This window comes from Canariomyces notabilis (assembly GCF_033297395.1).
Source record: "Canariomyces notabilis strain CBS 508.74 unplaced genomic scaffold N656scaffold_6, whole genome shotgun sequence".
In the NCBI taxonomy this organism is placed as follows: domain Eukaryota; kingdom Fungi; phylum Ascomycota; class Sordariomycetes; order Sordariales; family Chaetomiaceae; genus Canariomyces; species Canariomyces notabilis.
Genome location: NW_027041828.1, coordinates 76,968 through 99,158, shown reverse-complemented (window position 1 = coordinate 99,158; position 22,191 = coordinate 76,968). Strand labels below are relative to the sequence as shown.

General features: G+C 54.6%; 6 protein-coding genes across 6 annotated transcripts; 5 read left to right on the top strand and 1 right to left on the bottom strand.

Annotated features, from left to right (window-relative positions):
* Positions 1-27: 27 nt before the first annotated feature.
* Positions 28-2,405, top strand: N656DRAFT_843641 (Sec1-like protein). Its single transcript, XM_064819100.1, has 2 exons — positions 28-1,441; positions 1,502-2,405. The coding sequence occupies exons 1-2, from the start codon at positions 302-304 to the stop codon at positions 2,120-2,122; spliced, it is 1,761 nt and encodes a 586-aa protein (XP_064671620.1). The 5' UTR covers positions 28-301; the 3' UTR covers positions 2,123-2,405.
* N656DRAFT_777175 (glutathione synthase) lies at positions 2,247-4,607 on the bottom strand. The gene is made up of 5 exons (XM_064814770.1): positions 4,328-4,607; positions 3,906-4,211; positions 3,772-3,847; positions 3,583-3,719; positions 2,247-3,528 (listed from the first exon to the last, which is right to left on the bottom strand). Exons 2-5 carry the CDS (start codon positions 4,202-4,204, stop codon positions 2,505-2,507), a joined length of 1,536 nt encoding a protein of 511 aa, XP_064671619.1. The 5' UTR covers positions 4,205-4,211; positions 4,328-4,607; the 3' UTR covers positions 2,247-2,504.
* Positions 4,608-5,618: 1,011 nt separating this feature from the next.
* N656DRAFT_796560 (uncharacterized protein) lies at positions 5,619-11,189 on the top strand (the record flags this gene model as incomplete). Its single annotated transcript, XM_064817542.1, has 1 exon — positions 5,619-11,189. The coding sequence occupies one exon, from the start codon at positions 5,619-5,621 to the stop codon at positions 11,187-11,189; it is 5,571 nt and encodes a 1,856-aa protein (XP_064671618.1).
* A 904-nt stretch (positions 11,190-12,093) lies between these two features.
* On the top strand, positions 12,094-14,790 carry N656DRAFT_835770 (tetrapyrrole biosynthesis, 5-aminolevulinic acid synthase). Its single transcript, XM_064818761.1, has 2 exons — positions 12,094-12,753; positions 12,824-14,790. The coding sequence occupies exons 1-2, from the start codon at positions 12,396-12,398 to the stop codon at positions 14,386-14,388; spliced, it is 1,923 nt and encodes a 640-aa protein (XP_064671617.1). The 5' UTR covers positions 12,094-12,395; the 3' UTR covers positions 14,389-14,790.
* An 873-nt stretch (positions 14,791-15,663) lies between these two features.
* On the top strand, positions 15,664-18,356 carry N656DRAFT_796558 (uncharacterized protein; the record flags this gene model as incomplete). Its single annotated transcript, XM_064817541.1, has 7 exons — positions 15,664-15,791; positions 16,023-16,799; positions 16,873-17,046; positions 17,104-17,381; positions 17,454-17,801; positions 17,874-18,058; positions 18,117-18,356. 7 exons carry the CDS (start codon positions 15,664-15,666, stop codon positions 18,354-18,356), a joined length of 2,130 nt encoding a protein of 709 aa, XP_064671616.1.
* A 648-nt stretch (positions 18,357-19,004) lies between these two features.
* On the top strand, positions 19,005-21,564 carry N656DRAFT_706183 (Adenylosuccinate lyase; the record flags this gene model as incomplete). Its single annotated transcript, XM_064811333.1, has 18 exons — positions 19,005-19,028; positions 19,121-19,339; positions 19,412-19,447; positions 19,550-19,585; positions 19,659-19,674; positions 19,755-19,897; positions 19,949-19,967; positions 20,020-20,186; positions 20,235-20,300; positions 20,348-20,470; positions 20,520-20,543; positions 20,600-20,703; positions 20,760-20,770; positions 20,884-20,915; positions 20,968-21,073; positions 21,132-21,211; positions 21,264-21,347; positions 21,406-21,564. The coding sequence occupies 18 exons, from the start codon at positions 19,005-19,007 to the stop codon at positions 21,562-21,564; spliced, it is 1,449 nt and encodes a 482-aa protein (XP_064671615.1).
* Between the last annotated feature and the right edge of the window lie 627 nt (positions 21,565-22,191).

Genomic DNA, 22,191 nt, shown 5'->3' with positions numbered 1-22,191 from the left:
TCGACCGGAATGACCCACAAGCGACAAAGCCCCGCTAGCTTCACGCCGAGCATGGTGTAGTACAATACACAGTAAGGCGCCGCTGGAGGTCTACTAGACAGGAGTTCCTACACTGCTTGAGAAACTACCTACCTTAAGTACTTCAAACTTTTGCCCTCTCATCCAAGCTCTTACCCAACATCCGGTTTGAAACATTCCAAATGTGGCACGACCTTCTCCACGATGCATAAGAGACCTGTTCTTCTGCCCGCTCTCCAGTGACGATCGACGTAGCTCCATCAAGTGATTGACTTGGTTAAACATGGATGTGGTGCAGGCCGCAGCGGGCTATGTCACCAAGATGGTGTCGGCCGGCGACAGCACGACGAGTGCGACGTCAGCCAAAATGAAGATTCTGCTGCTGGACAGGGAGACACTACCGTTTATTTCAACAGCCGTCACGCAGTCGCAACTGCTTAACCACGAAGTGTACCTGATGGACCGTCTCGACAACCCGAACCGCGAGAAGATGCGGCACCTGCGCTGCCTTTGCTTTGTGAGGCCGCACCCGGACTCGATCGGCCTCCTCATCGACGAGCTTCGGGAACCCAAGTATGGAGAGTACCATCTCTTCTTCAGCAACGTCGCCAAGAAGTCTACCCTGGAGCGCTTGGCCGAGGCCGACGACCACGAGGCGGTTAAGCTAGTCCAGGAGCACTTTCTTGACTATGTCGTCATCAACCCGGATCTCTTTTCCCTCAACATGTCCGCGCCCATGCACCGGATATGGAGCGGCAACCCGGACACTTGGAACACAGATTCGCTGCAGCGGGCAACCGAGGGAATCATTGCTGTTCTTCTAAGTCTCAAGAAGAAGCCCCTGATCAGGTATCAGAAAACCAGCCTCCTCGCTAAGAAGCTCGCTTCTGAAGTGCGGTACTACGTCAATCAAGAGGACCAGCTTTTCGACTTTCGTAAAGTCGACGCACCACCTATTCTCCTGGTTTTGGACAGGAGAGAGGACCCCATCACCCCCTTGCTCATGCAATGGACTTACCAGGCCATGGTACACCACCTGATCGGCATCAACAACGGTCGGGTAGGCCTCGGCGAAGGACCTGACATACGGCCAGAGCTCAGGGAGATTGTATTATCTCAGGACCAAGATCCCTTCTTCAAGAAGAACATGTATCTCAATTTTGGCGATCTTGGGAGCAATATCAAGGACTACGTTGAGCAATACCAGTCCAGAACCAAGAACAATGCCAATATTGAGACAATAGCCGACATGAAACGATTTATCGAAGAGTACCCCGAATTCAGGAAACTTTCAGGCAACGTGAGTAAGCACGTCACGCTTGTTTCGGAGCTGAGCAGACGAGTTGGCACCGAGAACCTTCTCGAGGTCAGCGAGCTGGAGCAGAGCATAGCTTGCAACGATAGCCACGCGGCCGATCTTAAGGTAAGCTCCTCTGCTCCCTACCCCCTTGGCCCAGACTTAGCCAAACTGACCTCCTCTCAGAACATCCAAAAACAAATCCAAAATCCCTCCGTCACCCCAGAAAACAAAGTGACCCTAGTAGCGCTCTATGCGCTACGCTACTCAAAGCACCCCTCCAACTCTCTCCCTATGCTCATCGATCTCCTCACCGCAGCAGGCGGCGTGCCCGCCCGCAAGGCAGACGCCGTGACCCGCTTGTTAATCTACCAAAACTCGCTGCAGCAGTCGCCCTCTACGGCGGGGGGCATTACCGAACTGTTTGAGTCGACGGGCCTGTTCGGCTCGACGGGGAACCGCTTCAAGGGGCTCAAGGGCGTGGAAAACGTGTATACACAGCACTCGCCTCTCTTGGAGACAACGCTGCAGAATTTGATAAAGGGCAAGCTTCGCGAGGCGCAGTACCCCTTTGTTGAAGGGGGCGGCACGACGAAGGATAAGCCGCAGGATATCGTTGTTTTTATTGTGGGCGGGGCAACCTACGAGGAGGCTAAGATGGTGGCTGGGATCAATGCGTCAAGTCCTGGTGTCAGAGTTGTGTTGGGCGGAACGACGATACATAACGCGGCGACATTCATCAACGAGGTTGAAGAGGCGGTCGCTTCATGGCCCGAAGGGGCTGGTGCTACTGGGCGCAGGCGTTGATGTTTATACAAGGAGTGTCCTTCGGTCTGTTTGAATCGAAATTGGCGTGATTGGTTGCATAATGGGCTGTATTCCCGCTGCTGGAGGTGTTGTCTCATTCTCAGTCAAGCCTTCGCTTGAACTAACACTCCCGGAATGCGGACGGAGTATTCATAATCTAGAGGGAAGGCTGTAGCTGTCGTAAACCCTGGCATATATCGGTCGCACGGGCCTGTGTGCTTGAGTGACTGGACGATGTATGTATGTACATAAAGTCTATCCAATGAATGCTCTCTATTCCTCTAACACCACCTCTATCACCTCTTAATGACAAAAGACCGCCCATATGTTCAGTTACTTTCTTCTCTTATGTACGCGCCGTTTCCCTGCTCTTGTCATATCCTCAAACTAGGCGACAAGAATCCATACAGCCAAACCCAGCCGCTACCCCTCCTTCCTCACTCTTATCTCCCTTGGTGCGCAACAAGTACCCCGCCTCCTCGTTATGCAACACTCTCCCACTTTGCTGATCCCACAAGCACGTCCCGTAGATGCCCAACTCGGAGATTACCCCGCCCTGCTCCAGCTTTCCGTTTCTGAGTATGATATTCGAAAACGGCGGCGGAGTAATCAGTTCCATGAGGATGTACGTTCCCCAGTGCTCCGGGGGTATCTCCTGAAGCCGCTCGGGGATGGCGGTCCTGTAGAAGTTGTTCCCGCCGCCCTCGCGCTGGGGCTTCATGACGTATTTCTTGCACTCCTCCGGGTCGGTCGCCAGGCGGCGGGCCTCTTGCCCCGCGGGCGAGGCGGCGTCCAAGGGGTAGATGTTTGCAAACGTCTTCCAGAGGGCAGCGAACCGGTCGTCGTCGGGCACGAAGCGGCGCAGGGCCGACGGCGAGGACGAGACCGACTCCGGCGTCGCCAGCACCTGCTGCACCTTCTTCATGCCGGCCAGCTGCGTCAGCACCGAGGGACAGGCGATGGCGGCAGAGCGCTCGATGCGATAGCGCGCTTCCCAAGCGGACGGCGTGCCGTAGTCGGAAGGGCCGTAGCCCGCGCGCAGGTAGGCTACGGCGACTTCAAATGTGCGCGAAGGGTTGTGTGGCGGGTGGTAGAGGAGCTGGCGTTTCGGGGAGGACGGGTTGAGGCTGGTGTGGGCCAGAATTTGGGAGAATGGGAGGCGGAAGACGGGGATGGAGTCGGCTTGGAGAGCGTATTCCAGGTGGCGCTGATCAAAGATGTTGCGCTCGCCGTCTTGGACGAGGAACAGGACGCAGGTCGGGTGGCCCAGGGCGGATTCTCCGTATGCTCGGAAGGCAGCGCGTAGGCCGGCCGCCAGACCCTGCGCGCTGTCGTTGTCTGGGAGGTCAAGTGATGATTCTGGCATTGGATCCTTGAGGAATGGATACTCGGTTTGTGCGAGGTACCTTGGGTGTTGTTAGTGACGGCACGAGCAGAGCCGGGTGAGGGGGAGAGAATACTTGTGCAATAAGGATGTCTGAACCGAGAGACCACCAAACGAAGAGGCGATAGTGTTGAACTCGACCTGTTTGATTTGCAGCTCCCCTTGATCCTGGTGGACCATGTAATCGGAACGGAACAGGCCGAGGGCAAGATTCTGACGATAACCGGTCAATTCGACACAACTACCACAACGACAGGAGCCGCACCTGGACATAACCCTCGGCCTTCACCCGCAAATGCACATCCCAGAGGCTGGCAATGAAGTCATCGCCACCAGCAACCCTGGCGCTCTGTCAGAATGGGCCCGGGAGAGCATCTCATGAGCCGGCAGCGGACCCACTCTTGTACGAGACCACTGAGAAACTCCTCGTCCTGGCTGATGTGGGCATAGAGCTCATTGTACGTGGTCTGGATGGACCTCGCCTCCTCAAAGCAACCCTTCGGAAAAGGACTTGGAAAGAGAGTGACAGGCGCGTTCACGGCCAAGATTCCCTCAAGGTCATTGCCTGCTAACGAGGGTGGAGGTCGGACGGTCAGGCCGTTCGCGACAGACCAGTCTTTGATAACCTGCACCAAGTGTTGTCGTTCGAGATCATCATCCAAAGCTGGAGGATAACAGCCCGCAGTGAATGAAGACATTGTGCGTCTACGGGTTGGTTAGCACTTATTGTTGTGGAAGAAAGACTGCCCAGATACAGAAGCAGCGACGGAATCTCCTGAGTCCTGTTACTTATGGGGAGGGAGGTCTCCTGCTCTGCTTACAAATTGTATGATGATTTATCCTTGATTTACCCTCTAGCGGTCTCTGACGCTGACCCGAGGGACCCGATGGTCTTTTGGGCGTAAAAAGCACCAAACTTTTCCAGTTCGCGGGTAGAGATTAGAAAGGAATTCAGTAGATGCCGGGAACAAGCCGAAGCTCGGCTTCATTGATATCTCTGCCCCCGGCTTACCTTCTGTCCCGTTTGGTCCCCTATATTCGAGGATGGCCAATAGGACATGCTCTTGCATTTTCAACAAACACCCGAAAATCCCATCTGGCATCTGCAGTCTGTTGCCCCGCAATCCCGTGGTTTATCTGAGCGGGGTCACCGTTATTATAGTAGCTTATCTTATCAAGGTCGGACCAGGTACACAGTGTCATTCTGTACTGGAAGGAGTAAGCGATGGCACCAACTGTCGACGGCCAGGCAAGCCCGGCAGGCCAATGCAAATTCACCAACTCACACCTTTTAAGAGCCGAGGACCATCCCAATGCCTGGCCGCCACCACCTGGCGACGGGAGCATTCAGTCCAATTGTTTGATGTTACAGTATGACGGTACATATTAGCACTATGAACAATCATTAATGAAGTACCTTAGTACTCTTCTAGCCTGATTGGTAACGTGAACACCCGTCGTTCTTGCACTTGACCGTGACCGCACGCGTTACCGTTGCTGTCACATCGATGGAATTCATTCTCGTCCCCAGCGCCTGCCCACGTTATATCAATGGGCTTCGTAATCAGATCGACAATCATTGTTAGGGACTCACTTCTGAACTCGAGCTTGGAGTCTAGCCGCCGACCTTGTTCGTGGCCTGGCCCCGACCGCCTTTAAAGCTTCTCCTAGTTTTTCTCATCTCTTGTGTCTCGATGCGTCCTGAGGTCTTGACCTAGTCACCCCTCGCGGCTAGAGTCACTGCAAGTGCAAACGGCCAATTCTTGTTTCGGTCGCTCTACTTTCTCCTAGACACTTTCAAATTTCAAAACAGGCACGGTTTTCGACTTCACTCGGGAACAGAAATTCGACTCGCCAGCTGGGGCGCCTTCTGCGCGTTTGCAACCACCGAAACCTCCATCATTTTTATGCTTGACCCTTTACCTTGGTCGCCAAATTCCACCCTGGCGCTTCTATGGCTTCATAGATGCGAGAGCCAACTATCATTAGTGTCTCAAGTCATTCAAACGGTCGCATTCAGTCCATCAATCCCCGCTATTGGCTGGGCTTGTCCCATTTTCACTAGGCAGTCGTGTGGGAGTCGACCGTTAGCAGTTCCAACCCGCAACAGCCATGGCTGACCACGATCCATCCGATCCCTTTCTTTGGGATGAAAATAGAGTGGTGCAGGAACTCTGTACTACAAATAAATCTTGGACAGCGCCTTCGGCCAAGAAACTCTCGGATCCCGTCGCGCTTGAGGCAAAACTCCGTGACCGTTGGGTTGACGGACAGACACTGCTAACCTATGACGAAGTATTTGGCTTCGACTCGCTTTGGCAAGCCTTAGAAGTGAAGAAGCTTCCCGACCGGCTGTCCATAGAAGCAGCCATTGCGCAGTTCAGGAAGCGCAGCGCCGGCTATCATGAGTGGAAGAGGGCCCAACAGCTAGCGGATAGCCAGACTTCCGACGGCGACAACCTCGGTCATCCCATTAAGTCTGGTTCACACACATGCACGGGTCCCGACTCGAAAGCTTACCTAGGTGCCCTTGGTGGGACAAGCGTGGATCACAAACCTGCGGGTGGTGCTCTAATCGAACCCAGCTCTGTCCTGCCGGAGCTAGCACTATCTTCACAGGGCGTTCTATCTCCTGCCCTTTCTCCTGCTGCAGAGCCCGCCGTCCGGAAACCCTCTGAAGCACCCGAGATCTTGAACGTGGAGCAACCAACCGCGGAACAGCCACCTAGCAAAAGGAGGAAGATTACCCCGGTGCCCATCTCGGCTGACATAAGGCCAGACCAAGCTTTTGCCGCCATCCCAACCGAAGGGGATAGATTCCTGAAGGGGCCAGCCGAAACTCTACCACAAATCCCAACCAACGGGGATACAATCTCGAGAGGGACAGCCGAAGATTTAGCACAGGCAGATGATTGCTCCGGTTTTCTTGGCCCTGGTGCCCTCTTTGTCAACCAACTCACCAAAACTGGGAGCATTGACAGCAATGATGCAGCCGAGAGTGATTTTGGGTGGACGCGCAAGGCGATTCCTCCAGGCCGGCGCCTCCAGGTCGCGGGAGCAATGAAGCGATTCCTCCGCACGCACCGCGCCACCGTTCCAACAGTTAACCAGGAGGAGGATTTGGATCCAGCCTACCCACTCTTCGGTGAATCGGACGACGATGAGAGCCTCGACTCTGAGACTTGGCTCGCAATGGAAGAAGAAGAACAGGAGCGGTTAGCCAAGGCAGCCCGCATGGCCCAAGTCAGAGAGCGGCTTCTCAGCAAAGACCAGGTCGCAGAGGCAGTTCAAAGGGCCATACAAGACCTTGAGGCGCGATGGGTCGCCGAAAAGAAGCCGGGTTATGACCGCAAGGCCTGGAGAATTTGGCAAGAGGCTCGCCATAACCCGAACCGGATGGACACGATTCACAAGGCAAAGGGGTTGAGGGACAATGCTGATCGCCAGCTTACTCTCTTCGCAAATGAGATTATCGAACTGTCGTGGTCAGTTGAAAATGAAGTCCAGCAAAAGGCCGCTGGTAGTTTGGAGATGTGCGTCTACGAGAGGAAGTACCAAAATTGGCTCATTGGTGTCCTTGAAAGCCCCCGACAGCCCCCGAAGCCCTCGGCGCTTCCTAAACCGGCCACCAAGCCCGTGAAGCGCGTAAGTACTGTTGAGGATGAGGAGGTCCTGACCAGCGACTCCGATGACATGGACGACTTCATCGACTATGACGACAACGATGTTGCTTTGGTCGATGACCATATGGATATTGATTTGGATCCGCAACCTGCGCAGCCTTCTACTCCCGGCGGCCCAGCTTCCGGTGTGGAAGCAGACACCGAGCTTCCTGAGGCACCGCCTGCGTGCTCCGGCGATGAAAGCAACAACGACCTTCCGCCAATCCGGTCCTCTCCGAAGAAGATCAAAACCGAAAAAGCCCCGCCTCCTGCGACTCCCCGTCAGGCCCACATTCCGGATCGTGAAGTCATCGAGATAGGTTCTTCTCCTTCGTCAATGGAAGAGCTTGACGAGGTTCCAGGTTTCGATGACCTTGAGAGCATCGAAAGAATTGGGCAGATCGGGATTGAATACTGGGAGAAATACAAGGATGCTGAACGGCTCGTGGCAGCACTACTATGCGATTGGTCTCCACGGGGATTAGCCAAGATTGCTGAGGCGCTCAACACCCGCGATCCCCGCGAGGTCTGGGACGAGTATATATGGCCGTCTATCGAGAACCCGGAAGTAGCCGAACGCGGCTCAGTCGAGCTGGATCTGGGTCGCCTTTTTGATGTCTACATAAGCAAGACCGCCTCGCGCGTTGGAAAGCCGCTCAGACCTATAACGCTGAAGCAGCTGAAGCGCGAAGAAGAGTCTTTTGCCCCCTTTTGCGCCCATCTCCAGAGAATCATTCGGCATTTGCTGCCCAACGCTATTATTAAAACCCCACCTCGCATTGTTGTTCTCAAGAAACCTGCTGGTGGCTCTGCTCATGAGGAACCAGAGGCTGGAGCGGGAAACGATCTGGAGGATTCTGATAGTGATTCGGACGAATCACTTGAATCCTCAAGCGACGCGCCGGTCCCTTCGTCTAAGAAACGACGTCGGCAAGCTCGCAAGCAGCGGGACAAGGAGGCAGAAAAACTCAGACTCAGGAACGTCAAGCTCAACGAGGAACGCGAGCGCCGCATCAGACAGCTTCGAGAAAAACTTGCCGAATCAGGAGCAGTACCTGGCGACAAGTCCCGTCTGATCGTCAATGAAACAAAAGAATCAGATGATCAAGCCCTGATATACATCAATGATCACATCGGGAGGAAAATCAAGGACCACCAGATTGAGGGCGTTCGATTCATGTGGAACCAAGTCGTGGTCGACTCCAACGTCAGACAAGGCTGTCTGCTAGCCCATACCATGGGTTTAGGCAAGACCATGCAGGTGATTACGCTGCTGGTCGTCATCGCAGAGGCGTCTGCATCGCCTGATGAATCGGTCCGCTCCCAGATACCGGAGAGTTTGAGGGAATCCAAGACTCTGATCCTGTGTCCCGCAAGTCTCGTGGACAACTGGCTCGATGAGATCATGCTCTGGGCACCCGGCAACGTGTTGGGCCCAGTGAGGAAAATCGACCAAGCTGTTCCAGCCCGCGACCGTTTTTCGCTAATCCAGGAATGGGCGTCGGGCGGCGGTGTGCTCGCTATGGGATACACGCTCTTCACAAGCCTCGTCAAGACGGATGAGGTCGCAAAACTTCTACTTGAGACTCCCAATCTTGTAATTGGCGACGAGGCCCACCAGCTGAAAAATCCCGAGTCTAAACGACACCAAGCCACCACCGGCTTCAAGACAATGAACCGCATCGCCCTGACGGGATCGCCGCTGACCAATAAGGTCATGGACTACTATAGCATGATTAACTGGGTGGCTCCCAACTACCTAGGCCCCGTCGCTGAGTTCAGACAGAGATACGAGATTCCTATCAAGGAGGGTCTCTATGCTGACAGCGATTCTACCCAAAAGAGGAGGGCCCGGAAAATGCTCAAAGTGTTGAACGAGACCGTGGCCCCCAAAGTCCACAGAAAGGATATCCAAGTCCTCTTTCAGGAGCTGCCCGCGAAGAAGGAGTTCATCATTACGCTACCCTTGACGGAGCGCCAGGTCCTCCTGTATGAAACTTACATTGAGTGGGCGACAACCTCGGCGGCTGGGGAGTCGATGAATGTGCGTGCATGGAGTCTCGCAGCTACGCTTGGGCTTGTTCTGGCCCATCCTTTCATCTTCAAGACTGTGGCGCAGAAGCGGAAGGACATGTCCAAGGCAGCCAATGACTCACAAAGTAGAGTGGGTGAGGAGGACAGCATCGAGGGGCCCGAGAATGTTGTGCATGATATGCTCTCTAAGGTTAGCCAGCGAGACATCGAGGATTACGCTCACTCGAACAAAATCATCGTCCTCCTACGAATCCTGGACGAATGTAGGAAAGTGGGCGACAAGGTTTTGATTTTCTCTCAGAGGATCCCCACGCTCGACTACCTCGAAAACATCTTCAAGAGACGGAGAGTGGTGTATCAGAGGCTGGATAGCCAGACTCCAGTGACAGCACGGCAGAGCTCGGTCAGGAGGTTCAACACGGACCCAAACTCACAAGTCTACCTGATCTCCACAAGGGCGGGAGGCGTAGGTCTCAACATGTTTGGAGCCAACCGAGTCGTGATATTCGATTTCAGGTACACACCCGCCGAAGAACAGCAAGCCATCGGACGAGCCTACCGGCTGGGCCAAACAAAGCCGGTCTACGTTTACTGGTTGACCAACGGCGGCACATTCGAGGACATCATTCACAACAGTGCGATCTTCAAGACACAGCTCGCCTCGCGAGTAGTAGACAAGAAGAACCCGGATCCTTGGTCCAAGCGTGGCTTTGCTGAATATTTTGTCATGCCCAAGATTCCGGATCAAGAAGACTTAACTCAGGCCTTCGGCCAGGATCGGGTTTTGGATGCTCTGCTCCAGGACGATGTCATTGGCAAAATCATCCGGAAGATCACCTCGACCGAGACTTTTGAGAAGGAGGAGGATTATGAGCTCAGCGCCGAGGACCAACAGGAGGTGGAAAAACTTCTCGAGCTGCAACGACTCCGGCTTGAGAATCCGGAGGAGTACGCGCGAAGAGCGCACGAGATACACTGGGAATCGCGGATAGATCTTGGGATGGCCCCCCCGCCACTCAGCTTTCCTCAGCCAAGCCCTGCCGACAGTAAGTTCCAAACGATAACGCAGCCGACAGACAATCGAAGTGGTAGGATCATCACAATCAAGGTGCCGGAGCACATGAGGGACGATCGTGCTCCGAAGTTGCCACCTGCCGTGTTCGACGGCTCGGTTTCCTCCACCGGTCTTGTTCAAGGCACCCTGCCGGCCGTCGCGCGCCTCAACCATACGAACTTGCAGAAGCCAGTACTAACTCTGAATTCTGATTCAGCTCGACCGAGTGCCCCCTCTCTCCCGTCCCCTCATGCTACAACCAGTACCCCAATCCCAACGTCTACACAAACATCCACTGTCCCGGGAAGCGCAGGGATCGGTGAATCCACCACACCATTGACGGTCACCAACCGCCCCGATGTTATTTTAACACAGACAGCAGGCCTTCAGCCTATACTAGCTGTGGGCACACATTATAAGTCCCCGAACGACGCCTTACCTTCCACAGCTCCAATCAGATCTCCTCCAGCCAACGAGGAGCTCATGAGTACTAGCGCGGTTTCGGAGAGCAAGGCATCGTTATCAGCGTCCCTTCCCGCAAATCAAGAATTCAAGGAGTTGTTTGACGTCCACAGCAAGCTATGCGAAGAAGGGCAGCATACTCGCTACCATCCGAACGATCTGGTCAACAAGTACAAGGGCGTGTTGATTCAGAACAGGATTGAACCGCTGCCGTTTCTGGACAAGATGCAGTATCTGGGGAGATTCTCTGAGAAGCCGAGGTTCGCCGAGGCGATGCTTGCCGGGCACATCAAGCCGGAGCAGCTGGCGTCTATGACGAGGTCTGAGATGGAGGTTATGTCGACGTCACTGGATGCAATGCCTGAGACGCAATTCAAGCAGCTAGTTTGGACGTCCAAGGCCGATCTCAACGTATGCGCCGACACCCACAACACACAACTCTCCAGCAATCTTCAACAGACTGACACATGATCTGCGACAGCAATTGCGCGAGCAGCTAACGGTGAAGATGGAAAGGGAACGGCGAAGGGCGAAAGGATCGGGCGATTTGAACGCACAACGAGACAAGGGGAGCCGAGGAGCTAGTCGACCTCTCTATATAGGGCCGAGACCGAGACCACGGGGTTCTGCCACGCCGGAGGACTCCTTGCGCACGATACGACCTGGCGATTCAGCCGATTCACCCCACATCATTGACTAACACCAACCCCTTTTTTTCCCTTTTGCAATCACACGCCGATTCTTTGCGCTTTTTGTTGCTGAGATACCCAGTTATTTTTATACGCTATACTATTGCACGGCGTTTTGGCGGATACACAACGCATCTGGCATCTACATGAGTCACGGCCCCAACGCGGGAACTCGGGCTACCTAACAAGGTTGGGAGGTGGCGTGGTGGAAAAGGGTCCGGTAGACGGGGCCCTCGGTTCTTGGGGCATCATGGGTTCTTGTAACTAGCATGTATGTACATACGGTTCATAAAGGAGTGGTGCCTTGGGATTGCTAGGCCAAAGGGGATGCTACGTGGTTATGGACAGCAGCTGTCCGACGGCAGTTTTAGAGGCAAAGTGGCATCAGGAATCGAGGCTCTCACAGATGTCTCCGAGACCGCGGGGGTTACAATAAGGCTCTTTGCATTGATCCGTGCATCTGCCAAGAGTACGTTGATGGGCAGCCAATAGCAGAGGAGGCATTTGATGCAAAAGGCAAAATTGGCCGGTGCCTCATTGAAGACACACATACCGAAACTCCGAGTCCCAAACAGATGGAATCCACTGCAGGTGGGCCGATGCTATAAAGGTAAAAAGCAGAAGTAAAAAGAATGACAGTCAGCGTTGGTTAATTGTTGTCGTGCACCAGTCTCCGATCCTTCCTCTTACTCCCCCAAAAATTACATTTGGCTTCTCCGTTTCCTGTTGCATTGGTCTGGATTTTGACCTGATTGATCAATCAGGCTTTTCGCCTCTTCGCGAACCCGAGACTTGTTTTCGGCTCGAGACGCCGAAAGTGGCTTCTGCTTCGCCTCGGTTCCCCGCCGTGGACAAAGTCAAGAAACGCTTACTCCTCCTACTCTACTACGTACACCGCTTAGTGCGAAGCAAAAACATCGACGCTACGGTAGTTAGAGCAAGCAGCCTGAACTGAGCCGGACACATCGTGTGAATTGGATCAGCTGCCATGGATTCTGTTTTGCGCCAATCCAAGGCCGTGTGCCCCTTCATGCGGCAGGCGACGGCCGCGGGCCTCCGCGCCATGTCGACGGCCGTGACGCCCGCCACTCCTGCCGCTTCGCCATGCGGCGGCGCCATCTCCAAGCTCCAGGTCCTCGCCCGCCGCTGTCCCGTCATGGGCAAGGCCATGGCCATCCAGTCGGCTCGTCTTGGACACGCCACCGCCGGCTTCCCGGCTGTTCCTGCCAAGGCCACTATGTCCACCTTCTCGGGCCATGGCAAGACCGCGAAAGCCAGCCTGCATACGAGCCGCTCCCAGGAAGCCCAGGCTGTTGATGGCTCGCTATTCACCGGCCGCGACAAGGGTCAGTCCTACAAACCCGATTCCAGAGTTCAATGATGAGATTATCAGCTGACAAGCGTTTCATCTTACAGTCCAGCTCCCTCCCCGAGTCCCGACCAAGCCGCATGCCACCGCAAATCCGGTTGTTGAACCCCGGGCAAGCGCCCCGGACACGCACAAGGTCAAGTTTGACTATGAGTCCTTCTACAACCACGAGCTGGACAAGAAGCACAAGGACAAGTCGTACCGCTACTTCAACAACATCAACCGCCTGGCGAAGGAGTTCCCTCGCGCCCACATGTCCAGCAAGGAGGAGAAGGTGACGGTGTGGTGCGCCAATGACTACCTTGGCATGGGCCGCAATCCGCAGGTCCTCAAGGCCATGCACGAGACGCTTGACGAATATGGTGCCGGCGCTGGTGGTACCCGGAATATATCCGGTCACAACAAGCACGCGGTAGAGCTCGAGCACACGATCGCCACACTCCATGCCAAGGAGGCGGCGCTGGTGTTCAGCTCGTGTTATGTTGCAAACGATGCTACACTCGCTACCCTTGGCAGCAAGATGCCGGATTGCGTCATCCTTTCCGACAGTCTGAATCATGCCTCCATGATCCAAGGCATCCGCCACTCGGGTGCCAGGAAGATCATCTTCAAGCACAACGATGTGCAGGATCTGGAGGAGAAGCTTGCCGCGCTGCCGCTCCATGTCCCCAAAATCATCGCTTTCGAGTCGGTTTACAGCATGTGTGGCTCGATAGGCCCCATCGAAGAAATCTGTGACCTTGCTGATAAATACGGCGCCATCACTTTCCTGGATGAGGTCCACGCCGTCGGCATGTACGGCCCGCACGGCGCGGGCGTAGCGGAACATCTTGACTTTGAGGCGCACGCCCAAGGCCGCCCGCGCGGAACCATCATGGACCGCGTCGACATCATTACGGGTACGCTGGGTAAAGCCTACGGGTGCGTGGGCGGGTATATCGCGGGCAGCGCCAAGCTCGTCGACACGATCCGGTCTCTTGCGCCTGGCTTCATCTTCACCACGTCCCTGCCGCCTGCCGTCATGGCCGGCGCCCGGGCTGCCATCGAATACCAAATGACCCACACGGGCGACCGTCGCTTGCAGCAACTGCACACGCGTGCCGTCAAGGAGTCCCTCCGCGAGCGCGACATTCCCGTGATTCCCAATCCGAGCCACATTATCCCTATCCTGGTCGGCAACGCTGAGCTCGCCAAGCAAGCCAGCGACAAGTTGCTTTATGACCACGGCATCTACGTGCAGAGCATCAATTACCCGACCGTGCCCGTCGGTCAGGAACGCCTGCGCGTCACGCCAACTCCCGGCCATGTCAAGGAGTACCGCGACCAGCTGGTGAACGCCATCGAGTCCATTTGGAACGAGCTGGGCATCAAGCGCACGAGCGACTGGGCTGCCGAGGGCGGGTTCATTGGCGTTGGCGAACCCAACGCCGCACCGGAGGAGCCGCTCTGGACAGACGAGCAGCTGGGGATCGCCGAGGCGGCGCGGACGCTGCTGCAGGCTGCTGACGCAGAGCAGCACCAGCACCAGCAGCAGGTGCCCATCAGCGGGCTGACGGAGCGGCTCTTGGAGAAGGAGATGCAGGGGGCTAGGAGCGTTACCGTCTCTGCTTAGCCTGGCTTTGCAACCCCCCGATTCTTGCAGTCGGGGAGCCTTCATTCTCTTCTCTCCCGGCCGGCCGAGCGGTCCTGCCCGGGGCGTCGTTGCTGCTACTTTCTATCAGGGGGGCTCATCCGACCATACGCACAGCGATACCGTTCCTTGGAGCGAGCGGCAGCGGCGTGGAATATTTTGGTTTGTGTGGTTTTGGCAATAGCCCCCATGTTGGAAATGCATTGTGCTCTCCTGTTGTCGATGGCGGCAAAAGTCTTTGATCATTCGTTATTCGTGCCGCTTTCAATCCGATCCCTCTGGATTATGGAACGGCTGATTCAGGATCCTTAGTCTCATCCAGCACTTGTCCACAATGAGAGAGATCCTTAAATAAAATTACTGTTGAAATGAAACATCTGTGCTTTGTAGTCAATCACTTGGTCGCCATGGAACGGTAAGTATGGTACAGATAGCGTACTGTCCCACGATACCTCTACATCAGGTGGGTATCTTATGTACGCAGTACAGTACAGTACATACAGTCAGCACCCTGTGGCACCGCATGAGTCGGGGGGGGAAACCGTCAACCGGCAGCAGCGCCCTTGTCTAGCGTGCACAGACCGCTACGGCAGTTCACAAGGCATCTTGCGCAGCTACGCGGTCTCTTAGCACCTGGTGCAATGATGTCCATTCGACTTCCCGTAGAAACGGAGCCGGAGCAATTTTGATTCTCCCGACGGCGCCGGAAACAAAACTCAATCCCCGGCCCAGGACCCCATCCAGCTGTAAGTCGACGCAGAACAGCATGGAGGATCATTGCAGATTGGCCTATATTCCTTCATTAAGATTGCATTGATGACGACGAATGTAGCTGGGTGTTCATTCTTTATTTGTCTGCTTCGGAGCTGGAAAGTGCGACGTGTCTAAGAGAGTTGGAGGGAAAGTGAGAAGGCAGGGGCAGAATGGGATACCTAAGTCCATGACACCTCAGCGACGCCTAATCCCCAACCAATATTCACAAGCTGTTGATTCCAACTGACTTTTATGCTTGTTTTCGTTTTATGCTCGACTTCAGGCTGCCCTGACAATCTTTTCCCTCGCTGTTGTGCAGTCAGTCCGACTTGTCTCCTCCCCTTTCGTCTGGGACTCTGCTGTGGTATATAGTCCATCCATCTCTAGCGCTACCTGCGAACTCCCGTCTCCGTCTCCGTCTCTGTCTCCGCTTCTCCTGTTCCTCGGCTCCGGCAAATACCGGTACTGTATTAGCTAGGCAACTGGTGGACAGATCCTAAGGCGATGGAGGAGACAGGTGCGTCCACTGCCGCTGGGTCCAAGGCAGGCAAAGGGCCCAGAGCGTGCGCTACATGCGCGCGAGCAAAGGCTAGGTGTATTCCGGGGCCCAGGAGTCAGGAGAAGTGCGAGCGGTAAGTTCAGGCGTCCCTTATCTGTATCTGCCGCTCCGATTCACTTCCAGCCATGTTGTGGTTGCTATTTTGTTCCATGGCGCCTCAAGCCTTGCCCTGGAAAGGACCCTTCCACGTTCCTCGGCCTTTGGCGGGACGTTGGCGATTGTGTTCTAATGTCCGCCGGACACCATAGCCCTCACCCATTGGCCTCTTTACCTCCCCTGCCTCGACCGCTAACCCTGTCTCAAGATGCCACCGGCTGCGCAAGCCATGCTCCTCGCAAATCCCGGCACCACCGCGCAAGCGTAAAGGGCCGAAGCCCACCCGCGTAGCCGAACTCGAGCGGCGCCTAGAGGACCTTTCGGCCCGCATTGAGTTTGTCCAACGCCAGGGGCAGGAAGCGCCAAGCCCACCAGAATCGGAAGCAGCTGGTGCTTGTCACCCGCCCCAGTCCTCCGAGGATCATCGTCCGTGGGAAAAACAAGCCGGGCCGTGTCCCCCTTATGTTTCGAAGAAGCCGCGATGGGCTCCTTTCAAACACCTCTTCCCCAAGGAGAGCATTTTTGAGGCTTCCGGAGATCAGCAGCAGCAGCCAGTCGCTGACAATATAGATGTAACAGCAGCACAAAAGGTCTTATCTCTGCCACAAGTCCCGGCTGCCTCCCCTGTGCAGGCACCAACGTCAACAGCAATTCATTCTGTAGGGACCATATTCCAGCCACCACAGCAGCGTGCGGAAAACCTTTGGCCTCAGGGAGACGAGGCAGAAAGCATGTTGGCTGAGTATAAGACGCACATGGGACATTTGAACCCGTTTGCCATTGTACCCCCTCGCATGTCATCGGCCCAGTTGAGGGAGCATAGGCCCTTCTTTTGGAAGGCCATCATGATGCAGGCGTGCCTCTTCGACGGGGCACGGCAGATTGCGCTTGGTGAAGATTTATTGAGGGATATCTCTGAGACTGCCTTTTTGAGGCCACGAAAAAGCCTCGATTTGTTGCAGGGGCTGCAGATTCTCATCTGCTGGTGAGTCCCTCCTTTGACCGGGTCGCTCGATAAATCTGAGTCCATATTGACGGCCATGTCCCGTCATGTACAGGTACCATTACAACCTGAACAAGTTTCAAATGACAAACCTCCTCTTTTTGGCGCGGTCAATCACGACTAGTCTGGTTTTCCCCGATCCAGGAGTCGTTTCGGATAAGGACGGCTACACCTCCGAGTCTCTGGAGCAAATGCGGGCATTTGCCGGCACCTACTATCTCATCACTGTGTATGTAATTACTTTGCCCCAACTCGATGAACGTTCCCCTAACGCCGCAGTCTACAGGACCTTCACGGCTAACAAGAAGCCCGACGCGCTCATGAACACGTCGTATCTGACAACCTGCTGCCGGGCCCTTCATAGTCAGATGCAGTACCCAACAGATGAACTCGTCGTCCACCTCGTCCGAACAGCACAGCTGTCCCAAAGTATAGTACAAGCGTTTGTGCGGCGCAGCACCTCCCCATGTAAGAGCCAAACATCAAAGGCGGCCTTTATCCAAGGTATGCGGGAGCGTATCCGGACTTTCGCCGCCGGTTTGCCTCCACAGATTAGGGTCAACCGTGAGCACCCCCTGGGCATTCCGTCAAGGCCCACTGAATGACGGGTTCCCGCTGACATGGACACGCCGATAGCATCTCTCGTAGGCCACCTTCAGGTTGTCGAGATCATCCTATACGAACACAACATACCGGAGCTTTCCGCCTGCCCCTTATCCTGGATCTACAGTAACCAACATTCTCTGGCCCCTTGTCCAACGACCAATCCCGATCCGCGAGACGTCGAATTGCTGTGGGCCTGTGTGCGCGCAGTGCTTGACTTTTTGGACAATCGCGCGGCACATCAAATGGGAGAGTACCCGCGCTTCGTGTGCATGTCGTCGTTTGATTTGACCTATGTGCTCCTGACGATGTTAAAGTTGGTAACACTGCAGTTCCCGGGCTGGGATACGGCGAGGGTGAAGGAGGAGTTGCGGTTCGATGGTAGGTACTCTCTCCCACGTCGATTGAACAAGACGAACCGCCGCAGAACTAACACCCTAACTCGCCGTCCAGAATTCATGGTGAAGCTGGAGCGAGATATGGATTATATCGCCGAGAAACGGAGGCGGAAATCCGGGCACATAAGTCGAAGTGAGAGCAGCCCTGGCACGCAGAATGATGGACAGGGAAAGGCGGCACTTGAAGATCCCTTTGCCAAAGTGGGGCGCAAGATACGAAGCTTAAGGGAACAGCTCAGTGTAAGTCTTTCAGCGACTAGGGGAAGGAAACGATCACGCTCTAATGTGGGTTTTATAGAATTTCGGCGTCAACAGTGTCTGCGGTCCCCGTCAGACAGCGCAGGTTTCGGACTGTGATTCAATGCCCATGACGATAGCGGACGCGACACAAGACCTGATGCAAGACCTCGGGGGTGGCCTCTGGCAAGACGCCATGAACAGTGTGCCGGATTGGAGCGCTTTCCTCTCCGGTGAGCCGATTGATTGGACTACGGTGCTTTTGGGCTACGATATGGCCGAACCGGGATACATACAATAAGTACGGAAAGAAGCTGCTGGGAACAAGAGACGATGGTAGAGAAGTGGCCCGAACGGCTGCCTCTGCTATTCCAATTCCAGGAGTTGGATGGGAGACATGTCTATTGTAGGTGCCAGTAGGCTTCATCCATGGCTTGTTTCTTGCCCCCTTTTTCTCAGCTGAGCTGTGGGAGATGCTGACTGGAAAGATCGAAACAGAGGCGCCGATTATCGGTGCCAATAAAAGCGGCGTTTGTGAGTTGTTAGACAACGGTGGAAAAGACCGAAAATCTTCCCCCAACGTATTTTTTCTTCCTGAAGACTCCACTGGCTTCATCAAGTACTGGATGTCTTGTATAGAAAGACTTTGGATCTTTTTGGATCTTGCGAAAGTGTCATGTTTTCCTCGTAGAGGTGTCTTGCAAACAAAATGTCCCGAGCCAATGGATACCCTGCTGAAAATCTCGTGGCATTGAGATGTGGAGAGAGTTCTTTGACGTTTGCAAATTGGTTGGGAAGGGAGCCACCCCACACAGGCCCGCAGAAAAAGTTGACCTTTGGCCCCTCCCCCGCAATCATTCAGTGCGTCTATTTCATCAGTCTGTAGTTAGCCGCAGGGGAACTGAAGACAGAACATCGTATCCCAGAGTGCTACGAGGTGCATTTGAAGATGTCGAGCTACGACAAATACCAGGTTAGTTTGCGATTGGTCACTATCGAGATCAAGGGCGCAGTTCGGTTGCACGATTTCGATGCCGATAATCGCTAACCATGACCGTGACTTAGACTCCTCTAAGCACGAGGTATGCCTCGTCTGAGATGATGACCATCTTCTCAGCCCGAGAGCGTGCCAGCACCTGGCGCCAGCTCTGGGTGTGGTTAGCCGAGGCCGAGCAGGAGCTCGGTCTCGCTATCCCGGACGAGGCCCTCAACCAGATGCGTGCCAACGTGGTTGTGTCGGATAAGGCCTTTGCAGTCGCGAGAGAGTACGAGGCCAAGTTTCGGGTAAGACATTTCGATGCCCTCTATTTTTCTTGTTCAGGAGAAAAAAAGGGCTGTGCTGACAGAGAAAAACAGCACGATGTTATGGCTCACGTGCATGCCTACGGCGAGGTATGATGCCGACTTCTACTGGTGTGATATTGCTGTATCATGGCGGTCCGACGTTTCGACCATGGTTCCATGAAGGCCCCATGGCTGATGGTGCGAGTGCAGGACGCACCGGCTGCTGCTGGTCATATTCATCTTGGTGTAAGCCCCACCTGCTCTTTTGTACCCCTAGCCAGGAGTGCAAACTCACGACTCAAAAACTGACCTAGCACAGGCAACTAGCTGTTATGGTGAGTATCTTGTCATAACCTGTTGCAATGTCTGCGTAGTCCTACGCAGGACTGTGTACCGTCGCTAACCCGGCTCACAGTCACCGACAATGCCGACTTGATCTTCCAGAAGCGGGCCCTGGATCTCATCCTTCCCAAGTTGGCAAAGGTTATCCAAAACCTTCAGGAGTTTGCCCTGAAGTACAAGGACATGCCTACTCTGGGGTTTACCCATTACCAGCCGGTAAGGCAGAAACCAGCACGGTGGTGACAGCTAGGCTAACCATTTCCCCAGGCCCAGCTAATCACAGTCGGTGAGAAGGGAGCTCCCCTTTCCTTGTCTAAGCCATCTAACTCTATGCCCAGGCAAGCGCGCCGCTCAGTGGATTCAGGAGCTCATGATGGACCTCGAGGATATCGAGACTGTGCGGGACAGGCTTCAGTTTAGAGGCGCTCAGGGCACCACGGGCTCCCAGGCGACCTTCCTTGAGCTTTTCAACGGAGATGCGGAAATGATTACGAAACTCAACGAGGTGAATAAAGCTTGCATTGTCATCCTATCCATTAGCTGACATGACCAGATTCTCTGCAGGAAGGCTGGTTTCCCATCCACCTACGCGATTTCCACTCAGACCTACACCAGAAAGGTGAGTTTCCCACTTGTATCCCTGATGTAGCGACTGACCTCGTCAAGGTCGATCTCCGTGTTGCTAATGCTGTCTGCGCTCTTGGCGCGACAGCCGAGCGGATTTGCGCCGATATCCGTCACCTGGCCAACTTGAAGGAGATGGAAGAGCCTTTCGAGAAGAGCCAGATTGTGAGGCATCCCTACTATTTGCTGACACTTCCATGCTAATAAGGTCTAGGGGAGCTCGGCCATGGCCTACAAAGTAGGAAATCGCCCGCTGATCCTTTGCTGCGGACGATACTTACTCTGGGCTTGCAGCGAAATCCCATGAGATGTGAGCGCATCACAGCCCTTGGCCGTAAGCTCGCGCGTCTGCCAGCCAACTTTACCGCCACATTTGAGACACAGTGGTTTGAGAGGACGTAAGCCATTGCCTGAACCCCGCTTGCCCCTTATTATCGTGCTGACCAGATCACAGACTTGACGACAGTAAGGGCACCCTGATAACCCTAACCCAAACACGTTACCCCTTTTTACCCCTTTCTACCCCTGACTGGTCTCTCGCACCTGAACATGTTGGAGCTCTCCTGCTAACCATACAGGCGCCATTCGCCGGATGGATATTCCTGAAATGGTACGCTCCCGTTGCGACCCTTCGCCTGTTATACTGTACTGATTACGCTCAGTTCCTGCTGGCCGACTCCATCCTTCTCGCTCTGGATAACGTGACGAATGGTCTTGTCATCTATCCGAATGTGATCCGATCCCGAATCGACCAGGAACTTCCGTTCAGTGCGTTAGCTTCAGGCAGATTGACATCGTCCTATAGTGCTAACACTAATTCTGCCAGTGGCCACTGAGTCGATCTTGATGAAGCTTGCCGCTCACGGCGTGTCTCGCCAAGAGGCTCACGAGGAGATCCGCGTACTGGTATGTCTCGATGGCCCCTTATCTCTATGAAGTCGCTGACAACTGTCCACAGTCGCACCAGGCCAGTGATGTCGTAAAGCAGCAAGGAGGGCGGAACGACCTCCTCGAACGCATCAAGAGGACTGAGTTCTTCAAGGTACGTTTTCGAGATTATAAACCGAATGCGCCAGCAATCAAAGCTCACAATCTTGCAGCCTGTGTGGAATGAAATTGATAGCTTGGTAGACCCCAAGCTGTTCATTGGCAATTGCCCAAAGATCGTCGAGGAGTACTGCAACGGGGAAGTTGCAGAGAAGCTGGCCAAATATAAGGACAGTCTGGAGAAGGCCTTGACAGCTCAGCTCTCGATCTGATACGGGTTGCATGCAGGTTAGCTCAAGATAGAGGCAATATTATAAAAGGATAGATGGGATGTTTTGCAGGACACACTGAAATGGACGATAGGCAGTTAAAGAGTAGACACGCCACTATTGAACAGCGAGAACCAGGATGCAGGGTCGATGGAGGGCATATAATATATATACTGTGGAGGGCCTTCACCGATCGGATAACTGGAAGCTACACATCGAAGCTTGGAGTAACAGAACCCAGGGAACGCAAGAGAGACTTGTTGAGCATCAAGATCTCGGGAGTGACGCCGTCAGCGGTGCAGGCGTTCGTGTCAGACGGGACGAGGAACCGCGCGGCTACCACGGCGACGCTGGCAGCCGATGGGGACCATCACCGGGCCCGTCGCGGCCAGGTCCATCACCACCTTCTTTCTCCTGCCCGCGGCAGAAACAGCAGGATGATTCTCGTGGGGCGAACTATGTATTCTAGTCTCATGTCAGCCAAAGACATTCAATGTTGCCTTGCTCCTTCCCTCGCTAGATGCCTCGAGAATCTGGCAAGTCCAACTCACACATCTCAGATCAGTATAACCCCCCCCCCCTCTCTCTCTTCCCTTTTCTTCGCCCTCCAACTTCTTAGAGGCGTCGTTC

Bases quoted from the DNA above. Each gene is read 5' to 3' on its own strand.
- N656DRAFT_835770 (XM_064818761.1), top strand. From the start codon at position 12,396: ATGGATTCTGTTTTGCGCCAATCCAAGGCCGTGTGCCCCTTCATGCGG. The intron at 12,754-12,823 runs GTCAGTCCTACA...TTCATCTTACAG, and splicing joins ATTCACCGGCCGCGACAAGG to TCCAGCTCCCTCCCCGAGTC.
- N656DRAFT_777175 (XM_064814770.1), bottom strand. From the start codon at position 4,204: ATGTCTTCATTCACTGCGGGCTGTTATCCTCCAGCTTTGGATGATGAT. The intron at 3,848-3,905 runs GTGGGTCCGCTG...ACAGAGCGCCAG, and splicing joins CTCAGTGGTCTCGTACAAGA to GGTTGCTGGTGGCGATGACT. The intron at 3,529-3,582 runs GTATTCTCTCCC...ACAACACCCAAG, and splicing joins CAGACATCCTTATTGCACAA to GTACCTCGCACAAACCGAGT.
- N656DRAFT_843641 (XM_064819100.1), top strand. From the start codon at position 302: ATGGATGTGGTGCAGGCCGCAGCGGGCTATGTCACCAAGATGGTGTCG. The intron at 1,442-1,501 runs GTAAGCTCCTCT...ACCTCCTCTCAG, and splicing joins GCCACGCGGCCGATCTTAAG to AACATCCAAAAACAAATCCA.